The following is a 14,960-nucleotide window of genomic DNA, read 5'->3' as shown; positions in this document are numbered from 1 at the left end:
TTAGACATGAAATGTTTAATTTAAGAACAGCCATATAAGGACCAGAAAGGAAGAAGATATTAACATTGATCTGGAGATTTAAATACATTTCTGTCAGCAAAATGCCCCGAGGAACCTCCATCAGCAGTTTCAATGATAAATGCGCACCTAATGTAAAAAGCTGGCATTTTAAAAAAAGGAAAGAAAAATCCCAGAATGCATCAGGGTGCAACAGCGAAAAACAAGTTATGCAACCATCTTGACAGAACACCGCGTCAGACTGTGCGAAGGGGTGGCCGCCTCAGTCTGACCCAGTCATTAACAGAACAATTGCTGATGGGAACAATGGGGTTCGGGCACAGCCTGCTCCTGACACCGGTTACATAAGAGCCACGACGGGTGTCAGCGTCCCGGGAGGGGGGCCCATAAAAGGGGCCAAATCCGGAAGAGAAGGTGCAGAAAAGCCATTTCAGGAGCGCCCCTCGACACGACCAGAGCCGTAACTGCGCTGAACGTGGGATTATTCCGGGGTTGTTATTAGATAAGAGGAAGGACGTGCGTGTGCGCGCGCGCGCGAGTGTGGCGGACCACAGACGCAGCCCCGCAGCCCTCCCCAAAACAAGTCCAGGCTGCTGAGAAAACAGCAGCGTTGTGTTGAAAGTGCCCTGCTTTTCAAAACACACCCCTTTCCGTCCTCGGGTACCCCCCCCCCCCCCTCCCAAACCACCACCCACCCACCCACCTTACACCCCCCCCCCCCTCCCCAACCATCTTTGAGCTGAAAAAGCCGCTTTGTATTGTGTGGAGGTTCGCGGAAAACAGGCCAGGAGAGTAAAAGTAGGTCAGCAGAGAAGAGGAGGGGGTAAGAGAGAGAAATAAGAGGGGCGGGGGGGTTATTCAGAGTGGAGAGAGGGAAGGAGGAAGGGGGGGGGGGGGGGTTACGTCAGACATCTCCACTGCCTGAACTTCAATAAACTCCAGTAGCGCGCACGGCGATCGCTCATCAGGCAGTAGTTGGTGTTATGTGGGGACGCGCACGAGCACCAGAGGTTCCTTCTCGGATCAAAATCTCAGTTTGACCTCATTTGCAGATCCGCCTGCCTGTTTCGCTGGCGCCGCTCCAGTCCACCTGTCCCGGCCCCGGAGTTCCAGCGCTCCGCGCGGGCGGAGGGCGGGGAGCGGGGCAGTTGTTGGTCTGAGCCGAACGCTGCTGGCAGGCGGGATGCGCGCGTGTGGTTGCCTGCAGCGATCAACAGCCCTGCCCGGTTATGTAACCGGGATGCTGCAGTATGTAGGTCAGCAGCGCGGGGAGAGGCAGCGGCGGGGTAACCAGGATGGAGCCGAGCAGCGCGCTCGCACCTCCGGCTTGAGTCATTCCAGCGTCCGCACACAGGCCGACGCTGGAACTGACCCCCCCGCTTCGCTTGCAAATGTGGAAATGGCAGCTGTCGGCTCCTCGCCGCCTCATTCTCACGCATTTTTAATCCCGCAGTGTGACCAACAGACTCTGATGTGCGAGGGAAAACACTTGCCGGCTTGTTTTCAGCCACAAGGATCCGGTCAAATCGACCAGAGCGCGGGCCTGACGACGCTTTGGTCCGGCTTCCGTGCGCGTCTGTCTCCATAGAGACCTGCTGAGCTGGGAAATGATTGTGATGATTCTGACTATGCAGGTCATTGATTATCTTAATGTGACGCACGGGCCCCGCAGTCAATATCAATCGATCATACCGAGTGAGAAACTGAGAAATAATCTATTATTTAACACGCTGCGGCGTGGCTGGATGGGCCAACAGGCCCCCGTTGCCCCAGGAGAAAGATCTGAGCTATTATTGGACTTTCAGGTCGCAGCTTTGGCTCCATCTTTCACTTCCTCCCTTCACGTCAACACTCGTTTAAGCGTCGTGCTGCTGGGTGAAGTTCCAGAATATGACCAAAGTTCTTCAGAATAGTGTGTGAGTGTGTGTGTGTGTGTGTGTGTGGGGGGGGGGGGGGGTAAAATGAGTCAGTGGACGCTTCGCATAAGCAGAAGTGCAGCTCTGATTCTGCCGCCGACAGGAAGCGAAGAGAAGAAAAACAAGTTCAGAGCTGAACCCGCTCGGCTGGGCTGCCCGTCCCGTCCCGGCCCGTCCGGGCTGCTGCCCCTGCCCCTGCCCCTGCCCCTGCACCGCGCTGCAAAATAGGTCAGCGAGATGCGTGCGCGTCGCTGTGTGCGGCACCGCAGATGTGCGCGCAACAATGAGCGAAGGACGGCCAACATATCCACGCACGCACGCGGAGCATTTACATCACAAGGTAAAAAATAGGCCAAAGTTGTGCACACTAGAAACGAAAGTAGGCCATCGGGAGTAAGTGTGCGTTTGAGTGTGAGCGCGCGTGCGTGCGTGCGTGCGTGCGCAACAGAGAGATGAATCAGCTCCATGTTATGCAATGGCGGTCCCCTCGGGTCCATTTTTCTTATCTTGTGCACTTGTGCTGCAAGATGCAGCCGGTTGGCGAAGGCGTGTGCGTCGGTGCAAAACCTCCAACCTGTCGTTACGGGAACCTTCTGAAGAAGGGAACAAAGAACAGAAAATAACACCTATTGGAACCTTTCCACCGAACCGGACGTGCTATTTGTCCCCTATGCTAAGCTACGCTAACTGGCTACTATAGTGTTAGCGCCACAAACAAGGATCATTTCAAGCATTGATTGGAGCTATTTAACTGACTCGGGTACTGAAAAGACTTGGACCCGGTGGAGTGTTTGATGGCCTGTGATCGGATCGGATCACCAATAACGATTCACTTCCCACAGCAGCGGCCGTCATCTCCCCCCCCCCCCCCCCCCGCCACCTCGTAAAGGGCAGAACCATATTTATGGCCGTCCGCATATATTGTCCTTCACTGACACCGGAGGAGCAGTGACAGCTGTGCGGAGCGATTCCCAACACTTCCGTAAATATCCGAACACCACTGGACGTCAAGAGCGCCGATTAAACTCGGAAAATTGGACCGAGTCTCCGTGAGACACGCGGCTGAAACTGGAGGGAATTCTATGAGAAGAGGGGTGGTTGAGATTGTAATAATGGGGGGGGGGGGGGTCAGGGCAGTTTAGTGTTACCGTGTTACTGTTGAAAGGAGGATTTCTAAAAGCAGGTCCTTGGGGGTGAAGACGCAGGCGGCTCACAGGAAACACAAAAGGTCACTTAAGACCCGGGTTGGACAGCGTTCAGGTGTGTCTGTCAATAAGCCGTCAATACTCTGCACCCTGCACAGGTGACCCTGGAGCCCTGATAGACAGGCACAGAGACAGACAGGCTGGCAGACAGACAGAGGGACAGAGAGGCTGGCAGGCAGACAGGCAGAGGGACAGACAGGCTGGCAAACAGGCAGACAGAGGGACAGACAGGCTGGCAGACAGAGGGACAGACAGGCTGGCAGACAGAGGGACAGACAGGCAGGCAGACAGACAGAGGGACAGACAGGCTGGCAGACAGAGGGACAGGCAGGCAGACAGACAGGCAGACAGACAGAGGGACAGACAGGCTGGCAGACAGACAGACAGGCAGAGGGACAGACAGGCTGGCAGGCAGACAGACAGAGGGACAGACAGGCTGGCAGACAGAGGGACAGACAGGATGGCAGACAGAGGGACAGACAGGCTGGCAGACAGACAGAGGGACAGACAGGCTGGCAGGCAGACAGACAGAGGGACAGACAGGCTGGCAGACAGAGGGACAGACAGGCTGGCAGGCAGACAGAGGGACAGACAGGCAGACAGACAGAGGGACAGACAGGCTGGCAGGCAGAGGGACAGACAGGCTGGCAGACAGAGGGACAGACAGGCTGGCAGGCAGAGGGACAGACAGGCTGGCAGACAGACAGAGGACAGACAGGCTGGCAGACAGACAGAGGGACAGACAGGCTGGCAGGCAGAGGGACAGACAGGCAGACAGACAGAGGGACAGACAGGCTGGCAGGCAGAGGGACAGACAGGCTGGCAGACAGAGGGACAGACAGGCAGGCAGACAGACAGAGGGACAGACAGGCTGGCAGACAGAGGGACAGGCAGGCAGACAGACAGGCAGACAGACAGAGGGACAGACAGGCTGGCAGACAGACAGACAGGCAGAGGGACAGACAGGCTGGCAGGCAGACAGACAGAGGGACAGACAGGCTGGCAGACAGAGGGACAGACAGGATGGCAGACAGAGGGACAGACAGGCTGGCAGACAGACAGAGGGACAGACAGGCTGGCAGGCAGACAGACAGAGGGACAGACAGGCTGGCAGACAGAGGGACAGACAGGCTGGCAGGCAGAGGGACAGACAGGCAGACAGACAGAGGGACAGACAGGCTGGCAGGCAGAGGGACAGACAGGCTGGCAGACAGAGGGACAGACAGGCTGGCAGGCAGAGGGACAGACAGGCTGGCAGACAGACAGAGGGACAGACAGGCTGGCAGGCAGAGGGACAGACAGGCTGGCAGGCAGAGGGACAGACAGGCTGGCAGGCAGAGGGACAGACAGGCTGGCAGACAGACAGAGGGACAGACAGGCTGGCAGACAGGCAGACAGACAGACAGGGACAGACATGTCGGTGTCGTGCGGTAACCTGCAGTCCTCTGTGGTGGTTAATAAGTGGATTAACCTCTTAGATTAGACTCAGCCATTTCTTTCCATCTGTCTACAGTTACAGCACAGATCTGCAACTGCACACACACACACACACACACACACACACACACACACACACACTTGGGCATGTTTACATGAGCATGTGAGCAAAGCCCCGCCCACTGACCTACTGTACTATATATCTGTGCGTGACCGGACACACACACACACACACACACACACACACACACACACACACACACTAATCAGAGAACAGTCGTTGGCTGTTATTCTCGGCCCAGCGATCAGGAGACATGGAGCCATGTACAGTACTGACACAACGAGGTGGAGCTGCTGCCACGTGACTGCAGGCGCAGCTGTCTGCCCGGGATTTAGACTAAATATTAAAGTGTGTCACCGAGTGTGTGTGTGTGTGTGGGCGGGCGGGCTGCAAACTGTCGCTAAGGGTTACGATAAAGGCAATAAAACAATGATCTCCATCATAAACCACTGACTCATCAACACAGACTGTATTTATTTGTAATGAATGGCACTTTAAAAGTGACAGGAAAACATCCAGACGCATTAATATTACTGTGTCTGTATGAAGAACCAAGTCATTAATAAAGTAAGGTGATAATCCTTTAAAATTATTCCGACAAGCTTAAGGCTGATGTCAGGAAATCTGGCCTAGTCTGGAAGTCATTGAGACCCAGGAGGCCCTGGTGGAAACCACAACCACAAGAGAGGACGGCGAACAGACGGATGGAGTGAGAGAAAAAGAGCCGAAAGAGAGGAAGAGACAGTTCTAATCGATCAGCAGCAGCCCGGAATGTTGCAGCCAGGACGGATCCGCCGCTCCCGCTTCCCTCGCGGTCCAGAAATAGGCTGCATGTGACCGCACGGATCCCACGTCGCCATCCGTCGCCATCCGTCTGCGACCTGCGTCGGCAGCTCGGTGCGACCGACAGACGACCCTGCTGGGCCGTGACCTGGGCCTCCATGAAGGCCCCCCCCCCCACAGCCAAACAGGATTCGGAGATCATCGGAATTCCGTCTCTCCGTTCTTCAGCGACTCCTCCCCTCCGCTCTGGCCCCATTCCTCGAGCCTTAAACTGGCCGGCATCACATCCATCCATCCATCCATCCATCCATCCATCATCCATCCATCCATTCACTCATCCATCCACCCATCCATCCATCCATCCACCCATCCATCCATCCATCCATCCACCCACCCATCCATCCATCCATCCACCCATCCATCCATCCATCCATCGGCTCCTTCCTGGAGGAAGCCGTGTTTTACTCGCTGTCCACGGTTCCACCTCGGATCCCAAATCATCCTGTCCATCCTCCCCCTTGGAAACATCATCCATCCGTTGTCAAGGTTACCGTTATGCCGACAACGTCCAACGCTACCAAAACCAGCGTCCTGCCCCCAACATGGTCAATGCTTCCACGACCCCCACCCGGAACCTTGGACTCGCCCTCGATCACCTCCCAACACGTCTCCCACATCACCAAAACAGTCGGTTGCGCCACATCCTTGTTTGGTTTTGTTTTTCTAACCACTTCCTTGATGCAGCGCTTTATTATATTTTGATCATAATGGGGGTTTTACGGCGCTTTATCTGGATTTTATTGTTCCGCTTCCTCGAGAATTCCGGAAAGGTCTCTTTAAACGACGGGTTTTATTATTGTGTTCCGGCAACTGTTGTTTTTAAATAGGCCAGGATGAAGCCTGATGATGTGTGTTATATTTATTGTGTTACTGTATTGCCATTTGCAGATGGTCGCCAAAGACGGGAACCTTTAATACCAACATTTAATGAACTCCCTCATGACCCATTTGTCTTTCTTGAACAGGTTGTGTGAAATCGGAAATAGGAAAAACAATCCAAACAAGCGCACGCACGACCGCCATTGTTGCGCGTAAACATGAGAATGACGCTGTTTACACGATTCTTCTCCTCCGAGCTGCTGACTCGTGTCTGTTTATCTCTGCTCTTCCACGCCTGACTTTCCTTTCTTTTCCAGTCAGAGGCATCTTTATGTAGGTCATTCATGAGAGGACTTGTTTGACGGAGGCACGTTTGTTTACGTTTGGAGTCCAACGAGGACGAACAAAGCGGCGCAGAGTCCAACTTTGTGCCTTTGGCGCCACCCAGCGGCCAGACGCGAGCAGCGTTCCAGATTAATCCCGGTTTCAGTTCGAACTCATCGGGTTTCACAAATAAAACTAAATATACCATCACCAAGTAACCCGAATAAACACGGCATAACAAAGGCAGCACCGCGCACAAAAACATTTAACAGCTTTAGAATTCATAGTAAATTAACTTTATTAGAAGACATTTAATACTTATATAAAAAAGTGCTTATATTATACATTAAAATGGATTAAAATAAGGCTTCTACGCCGACAAGTAGGCTTGGTTTATACCTCACATAAAGCAGTACAACTTGTCTTAGTTTAAACAACACAGATCAAACGTTCAGCACAAACTACGAAGATGACGAAGACAAACGTTGCTAAGAATCCACCGTGTTAAATATAAACCTCTTACCCATCCACCCTGACAGAAAGCTTCACCAACGTGTATGCAGAAATACAATCTTTACCTTCACAAGTAATTTTCCCGTGTCTGTAGTGGGAGAGAATCAGAAATATGTGCTGCCATGTTCATTTTTCACATACATGACCAATTCTTTACATGAATCTCCTTCAGTGTCACATTGGGAGTGAGCTGTGGTGCAAACTAAATCGGTTAAAACTAAGAACAGATCCAATGCATTTCATGCTTCCCCATCTAAAAAAAAGTATGTATTTCTTCACTAAAACCAATAAAATCTCAGATAAGCCTATTAGAAACAAAAGTACTTCATTTAACATTGCAGGGAAAGCGACAAAAACACGACATTATGGCCCCGCTTGCTACAAACGCTCAATACTGGAATGTGTTCAATAAATTAGGTCAATAAAATCACATGAAAACATAGAATAAGCTTCGGCCACCTTAAAACGCCGTTTAAATGGCATTACATTATATTCTGGTCTGCATCTGTCACTCAGTGTGGCCGAATGTGTTCCGTTCCGCAGCCGCGTGCTCGGACCAGCTGTTCCCGGAGTTCCTGTTTATTCAGCAGGAGTGAAACCTGAAGTGCTCTTCACTTTATGAGGATAATGCAGAGTTTCACGTTTCCTCCCTGAAACAAGCGTGTCTATCCTGGAGGAGGCCTCAGTAAGTTACGCAATCCTCTCTGAGTTTATAGTAATAGAGAACATGACGGCGCACATTCCCCAGTTCTTGGATTTCTGCGTCCCGGCCAGGTCTCCGCTCGCGCCTCTGCCCCCTCGGCGAGGTCACTTTTCAGCTGAGGTCGTCCCGTCTCGTATATCTGCGGCAGAATCCCACTTTGTTTGCTGATGCGGATGAGCTGCGGTGCCGACATTCAGCATGCACAGGCACTTTTGTTTTTGTTTACTTGGCAAAGCAAGTCTTGGCTCCAGGGCTGGAAGAGGAGCCAAAACATCTCCTGTGGCTCCTCCATCGCTGACGAAGCACAAAGTCATAGTTGGAGGAGGTGCACATGGCGTAAAATACGTTGGCTTTATCGGGAATCTGGAGTTCTGGTGCAGATAAGGGGAATGAAAACAAAGTTAGACACAACAATATACTGTTTTTTGTTTTTTTGAATGACATCGTGTGCATGTGGACCAAGGTCAGAGGTCATCTGCTGGTCAGATCAACACTTGTGTGTAAATGTGCTCCACCTTTCCCACTGTTGAGCGTCTGGCAGAGGGTGAAATCGTGGCAGCTGAAATCCTCCATGTGGTGTTTTTCAAGAGCTCTGCGGATCACCTGGGGTGTGTGGTCCTGGCTGGTCAGCTGGGGATGAAACAACGGGGGGGGGGGGGTCAGATAGTGACCAGTCAAGGCCGTGGTCTGACTGGGACATGAAGCGTTACGCCGCCGTCCTCACCAGGATGCTCTTGTAGACGTTCCCGTTGCTGACGCACTCCACGCTGACCCTGATGATGCAGGAGTCATCAACCTGCCTGTTGTAGACGGGCAGCGAGGCCTGAAGAGAGCAGCCGGAAGAGGACCGCTCTGATGACGGCGAGGATTTAGAGTTCAGAACCGTAGACGAGCAGAGGTCTGGGTTTGAGGAGCTGCATGCGGTGCTGGACAGTCCCGGACAGGGGGAGGGCACAGAGGGGAAATCCTCCCCAACATTGTGCAGGGAGCCTGAGAGAGACTGCTGAGAGAAGGAAACTTAAGCTAGGGAGATTGAGGCGAGTTTAAAACTGCCCTGTTGCTGTTTTCACTCACCGTGAACTTGAGTTTGAGGGGCTGAGGGGCGGTGAGGTCCTCCATGTCCGCGTTGCTGGAGCCTGAGGAGGACACGCTGATCTGGTCAGCATGGGTCCCCCTCAAGGAGCTCTCGCTGACGGTCCTCATCCTGCATAGAAACGCCATTTTCTGCTTATATATTCATGACAAGGTTAAGGAGAGTCAAACCTTTCTGATGAAGGCATCTGACGCACGTGGCAGATCACGATTGTGGCGTTAATCATATGAAACGAGAGATGTTCGCAGGACTTACAAGACAAATTTCTTTCTATTGAGGATGCGACTGCTCCAAGAGTTTGGAGAACTGGGACAGGGATCAACTGGAGGCTCCAGGTCACGAGAAAGCTCGTAGCTTTAAAAGATTGATGAAATAAAGGAAACGTTGAAAACGGCTTCATTTTTAAAGGAAATGTTTTTTAAAGGAAGAAGAGTGGCCCACCTTTCCTGGTCAGTGAGCAGCATGTGTGCCTGCACCCATGAGGTAATGAGAGGGTTAACGGGGAGGCTGTACTGGGAACAGGAAGCCTGGAGCTGCCGAATCTGAGAGAGAATCTCAAACTCCTGTCGGTGCAAAAAAGCAGTCAAAACACAGAAACATAAACACAAACGTGCACTTAAAAACCCGCGAGGAGCAGACACCTACTCGTCTGTGCTTCTCAAAGTTAACAAGTCCTCCCTGCAAAGAGTGAAAGGACCCGCGTTACATTCAAATACAGCCTCGCCATCTGCCTGCAACGTGTAACCTGAGCGGAGGCTTTGGGGTCGTGGCGCGGGCTCACCTCCACAGTGTCGGTCAACGCCGTGTCCAACATGGTGAGCACGGTCAGGTAGGTACCCAGATATGGCACCACGCCGCCGCTCAAGCACTGACGACACAAATAAAAGCAACAGGCTTCAATTCAGCATGCACAGCTAACTCGTGGCCATAAAAGGTTTCCCACACGGCCACACCTCGGTTAATAATCAGCCTTTCTCATTTCTTACCATCTGCCTGGCTGTTGCGCAGAGCTGAGGTGGTCTGGTGGCCTCCGGCTGACCCCTGTCCTGCAGAAACCAGAGAACACCCCAGTAAACTTTAAAGAAAACAGAACAACTCCGGGCGCAAATGTGACAACGACAATGCAGAAGACACGTTACATAAGTGTTCTCTCAAGCTCCGAGTGCCTGCTGACAGGCTGCTGCCGGCTGTGGGAGGGTGCACGCTGTGCTCACACACCCTCATGTCCACATAGCTGGAGCCTGCTGCCCCTGTTGTCGCCACCATCACGCAGCATTTAGGAAATAACGCTCGTTTGTTATGTGTGTGTCACTCCGCGCCCTGTTAAAGGGTTAACAGCTCCTGAGCTAGGCGATGGGTCCTCACCTCCGTTAGGATCTCCCTGCTGGTCAACACACAGTTCTCGTCAGGAAACGTCTGACACAGCTGGTCAAAGACGGCCACGCTTTCCCTGAAACCAAACACATTCAATTCGGTAACGTTTCCGGAGGCAATTTCAGAAAAAGCCAGTCGAGGAAACATGCCGGGGGATTTTTCCACCATGATTTTCATTCATCAACTCTGAGCCGCTTGTCACTTGCTCACATGATTCGTTAGCTTAGCTTAGCCATGCTTGCTGACCTGCTGACTGCAGCCCAGGTCTTCTTGAGGCGATACACAGCATTAGACTGCAGAGCTGAAAGGATCGCCCTCAGAGAGGAGAAATTCTTCAGCTGTCGGCACTCCTGAACACACAAAAGGACACAAAGTCAGTATTTAGAATCATTTATATCCCCAAAAAATATTTGTGGATTTAAAAATTCAATGGCCTTCCGAAACAAACCCGAAAAGAAATAGATCGAATTCCTCTGAGGAATAAATAAAGCAAAATTCCCGATTGTGGTTCCAGACCTGAGCGATGGAGATCCACCTCTCGATGATGCGGGCTCTGTGGGCGGGGCTGGCGTGAGCGGAGTCAGGCGAGCCCAGGTCAGCGGAGGAGTACGGGAAGGTGGAGGAGGAGCTGGGCGACGGGACGGGAGACGAAGACCGAGGCCCGGGGGCGAACGGGCAGAGGAGGGAGGTGATGACGCGATTGGTCACCGCGTTGAACTGGGAAATGGTGGCGCGCACGGTTGGTGCCAGGTTCCGGTTTTCCTTCTTGTCCCGCTGAGACCAGATGCAGCCCAGGCAGTGGAAGGGCACCACTCTGACAAAGAGCTCCTGGGACACAGACGCCATCAGCCAAGCACCAACAGTGACACCGCCATTTTCAAAAGTGGCTTCATGAGACCTACGGCGTCCAATCTGGTCAGCTGCTCCGCTACGTCCCTGACGGGGAAGTCCATGAAGCCAGATCTGGCTTCCTCTTTAGCCTCTTCTCTGTCCTCCTGACCGTTGAACTCCTGCTGCTCCGGCTGATGGCCGACCTCCGACGCAGCCTGGCTGCAATCTGTTGAACACGCGGCATCATAAACGACAGCCCCAGAATATCAGTGAAGTCACTATTCCTGCCCTCCTCACCCATAACTGCCCCTCCCCCTACAAACATGGTTGTGTCATGTTGTGGTGGGTCTCAAACCCAGAGTGCCCTTTGTCAACAAAACCAGAAACAATTTTCCTTTTTTTAAAGTTAACGCCGGACCCGATTACATGTGGCACAGTCGTCAAGGTCGCCATGTTTTTTTGTGCCCTTGTTGTACAAGGACTTGTGGGTGTTCTTAATTACGCTTTAAATACTCCTTTAAATACTCACTAAAGCAGCCGTCTATCTAAAGGTGACTCAAAACATAGTTAAGGTGACTGTACACTAACTAAATTGCAGTTACGCAACGTGTCACAGTCACGATTGTCTCCAAGTGCTTTATTACAGTCCTGTGCATCACTTTATAACACATCCTGTACCTACGGTAAACATTGCGATAGCGGGACCGTCTGTAAATCAAAGTGCCAGGATAAAGCCAGCCACCCGCTTTACCTTCATCCTGGAACCTTTTGAGGAGAGACTCTGCAGTCTGAAGCAAACGCCTGAAACACAGCCGGTGTCTCAGGTGGGCACACAACAGCCGGAGGGCCGGGTACTGCGGTGGCTCGTGGAAGTCTTCGCTGTACTCCCGCAGCCACAGGCGGACAACCGGGACTAGCGTACTGGTGGTCCAAGAAATGACCGTCAGCTGTCACGTAAGGATGGAGATCATGCAAAGTGTGGCTGACTGTACCCACCTCCGGAGACAGATGGTGTTGTCCAGGGAGACGGTGGAGTCGTCTCTGTGGAAAAGCAAACACAAGGGGCAATCAGCCAAGGACGGCACGTCGGTGATTAGGGCTGCACAAACAAGACGGGGACCTGGTGGTGACAGAGAGATCACCCAGCATCTACAACTATAGATCCTGTTGCGCAACGCCACCGTTCCCTCTGCTGTGTCAGGTCGGGGGCGGATGGGGGCATAAACGGGCACAACAGTAATATTCCTGTTTGGACAGCGGAATAAAACAGGGGAAGAATAAAGGACGGATTTTTGAAATCTGCTAGATTCCATCAGGGAAATCTTTTTGCGTGACAAGTTGTCACAACAAGATGAGAAATAGGCCCGTCATTCTGGGGCGGCGCTGATTTTATAGGACAATGGGAGGACTATTGCAACAATGACGTTAGAGTGGTTGACAGCCATGACGCATGCCCGCCCGAAGATGAAATGATAGTGCACAGTTGCTAGTGAAACAGCCCACTAGTATGAACATTAGTCACTATTAAAGCTGCAGAAACAGGAGGAACATGCAGCAGGTCCAGGCTGCACTTTAGAGAGCTACCACACTCAGTGTTTATGTGTTAATGGAGTCGTCATGGCCACCGAGGGATAGAGAGAAGTTCCTAAATGCTTTGTTCAACTCGTGACGTGAATGTCGACTCCGAAACCTGAACTAAACTCTTTCAATAGAAAAGCCTTATGAGCTGCCTAAATGTCCTGAGGAGCATTTTTTTTAAAAAAGGGAATGTTTGGTGTGATCTGATCTTTCTCTATGTACGATAATGACCTGCGGTATAAACCAGGAAGTCTCATAATAAACTAAATAGACCTGATTTATATCCCAGGTTATTGGTTATAGGTTGGTGTTAAGTCTCAGCATCTTTAATCACTTTACAAGATGTCAGAAACGTCCAAAATGAGAATTAGACTGGGAAGACTGAAACAAGAGAATCACTCATTTTACATCGAGGCAGCAGTAAATATCTCAGCACGCAAGCTAGCAGGAAGACAGATAAACACGATATTTGACAGAAAAGGCTGGTGTCTGTGCTTGGTGGATATCGATTTTCTCATCTCGTTTCAGTAGAAGACAAAAGAGACGGCAGCAACAACCCGAAACACGGTTTTGTTGCGTAACCCACATGGTGTGTGTTAATCTCCTGCAGGCTGAGTCTGACCTCTGGAACAGCAGCTCGATGAGGGTGCCGGTGGTGGTGAAAGCTCTGTAGGTCGCAAGGAAGACATGAAGGAAGTCCGGCTCCTGGCGTTCTGGCTCCAGCAGGTGGGTGACAAGGCGCTCCAAGGTGGCGGCCTTCAGCCGACGTACCTTCACAGTGTGGTACTGGATGAAGGCCGCGGGGAGCTCTGCTGTGGCCGAGGCCGGCAGGACGGGCTCCCTCCGCAGCGTGATGCCAAACACAGCCCCCTCCTCCTCCTCCTCGCCCCACTCCTGCACCGGGTCCTGCAGTTTGAACATGCACGGTCACTGAGACAGACTCCTGTAGGACGTGTGATGCTCTAAACCTTTGAATCAATGGGTGCATTTAAAAAGAGAAGAATTCTGACTAAACGGGTCATTAAAAGCGACAGTGTCCTCATCAGCCAGCAGGACAAAAACCACGAGGGGAGAGAAAAGGACGACACAAACTGATTTTCATCCAAAGAAAACATGTCACAGCTCTGTAATCATCCATAAATATTGATATGCTGCCCTTCCTGATGTTGGCGTTCGGCTGCATAACTCCTAAACATCATGGCATCAGTTCATCCACAGGCCAAGTAGAAGATATAATGCAAAAAGTATGACTTTTAAATGAAGGAAGACAGAGGAACACAGAGGTTTAACTATGTGAAATACTGGAGAGAGAGAGGCGACATGTGGAATCACATGACAGAACCCCGGGCTGGTCGCCGGTGAGACCCGGTGGAGGACAAACATCCCTGGACAAACCATGGACGGAACCATCGCACCTCTGTTGGACAGCCAGGGGATGACTTTCACATGACAGCGCAGCAACCGGCACGAGTTCAGCAAAAAATGCACCATCAACACGCGCAATATGAAAAGAAAACTGCGCTTTGGCTTCCAAAGAGAAGTTTAATGACAAAAAAGTGACCTACCATCGATAATTGCCATTTCCCCATGTTTGTCCTCGCGGAACGATCCCAGTGATGCAGCTGGTTCGACCGCAGCGCAGCCAGAAATTACGGATTGACCCTCCGCCCCCCGCCGCCCGCGACGGTCCGAATTAAATCCAGCGAGTTCATTTTCTTGTTACAATGGAACTCATAAAGTCTAATATCAGCACAAACAAACGGGAATTTCTGTCGGGCGGAAACAACGAACGGAAGAAGTTTGAGTCGAGGAGGAGACCAGAAGGGCGAAACTCCTCACGCGGGGCAAGAGATACAGGTGGGGGCGTGGCCAAACCTCTCCACCAATGAGGGTAAGGGAACATGCTGCAGGCATCGCGCGGACTTAAAACGAGGACACAGGTGAAAATGACGAGAAATAACAACGGAAAATCTTTGGGAGCAAAAGAGTCTGAAAATGAACAACGTTGCATTGAACGTTGACTTCCTGTCACGCACTAACTGACATCCAGGAAGAACCTAGTCCTTTAAATTTTACGACAGTATCTACTTGCCATACCAGTTCAACATGTGCAAATCTAACCTCCCAGGAGATGTGAGGACTGCATGGATACAGTTAATCATCAGCACGCTATATACGCATTCCGCGAGTCCTGAGGAATCTCGTCGGGACTGTTCTCTCAACACAACCTCTGGATTCCCCGCAT

At 51.7% G+C, this 14,960-nt stretch overlaps 2 protein-coding genes across 5 annotated transcripts in view; one reads left to right on the top strand and one right to left on the bottom strand.

Annotated features, from left to right (window-relative positions):
* micall1a (MICAL-like 1a) overlaps positions 1-14,960 on the top strand; it is a 151,808-nt gene that overhangs the window by 31,935 nt on the left and 104,913 nt on the right. The gene's annotated exons all lie outside the window — the stretch shown is intronic.
* Positions 6,897-14,725, bottom strand: rgl3a (ral guanine nucleotide dissociation stimulator-like 3a). Of its 4 annotated transcripts, none has more exons than XM_057034441.1 (17): positions 14,281-14,725; positions 13,302-13,621; positions 12,134-12,178; positions 11,889-12,058; positions 11,209-11,363; positions 10,823-11,134; positions 10,553-10,656; positions 10,298-10,382; positions 9,919-9,978; positions 9,714-9,800; positions 9,578-9,610; positions 9,374-9,495; positions 9,188-9,286; positions 8,914-9,043; positions 8,564-8,842; positions 8,355-8,469; positions 6,897-8,210 (listed from the first exon to the last, which is right to left on the bottom strand). In XM_057034441.1, exons 1-17 carry the CDS (start codon positions 14,302-14,304, stop codon positions 8,062-8,064), a joined length of 2,289 nt encoding a protein of 762 aa, XP_056890421.1. In that variant the 5' UTR covers positions 14,305-14,725; the 3' UTR covers positions 6,897-8,061. The 4 variants fall into 4 exon arrangements, with proteins under 4 accessions (XP_056890421.1, XP_056890423.1, XP_056890422.1 ...); XM_057034443.1 differs by having other exon boundaries at positions 13,338-13,621; positions 14,281-14,663; XM_057034442.1 differs by having other exon boundaries at positions 8,564-8,839; positions 14,281-14,659.

Source organism: Takifugu flavidus, chromosome 6 (genome assembly GCF_003711565.1).
Source record: "Takifugu flavidus isolate HTHZ2018 chromosome 6, ASM371156v2, whole genome shotgun sequence".
Classification (NCBI taxonomy): domain Eukaryota; kingdom Metazoa; phylum Chordata; class Actinopteri; order Tetraodontiformes; family Tetraodontidae; genus Takifugu; species Takifugu flavidus.
Note: the sequence above shows the minus strand (reverse complement) of the source record. Positions and strands in the feature narration are given on the sequence as shown.

Excerpts from the sequence above, each read along its gene's own strand:
- rgl3a (XM_057034441.1), bottom strand. The coding sequence starts at position 14,304 with ATGGGGAAATGGCAATTATCGATG. Across the intron at positions 13,622-14,280 it reads GGAAATGGCAATTATCGATG|GACCCGGTGCAGGAGTGGGG; the intron begins GTAGGTCACTTT and ends TTCAAACTGCAG. Across the intron at positions 12,179-13,301 it reads AGGAGATTAACACACACCAT|AGACGACTCCACCGTCTCCC; the intron begins GTGGGTTACGCA and ends GCTTTTCCACAG.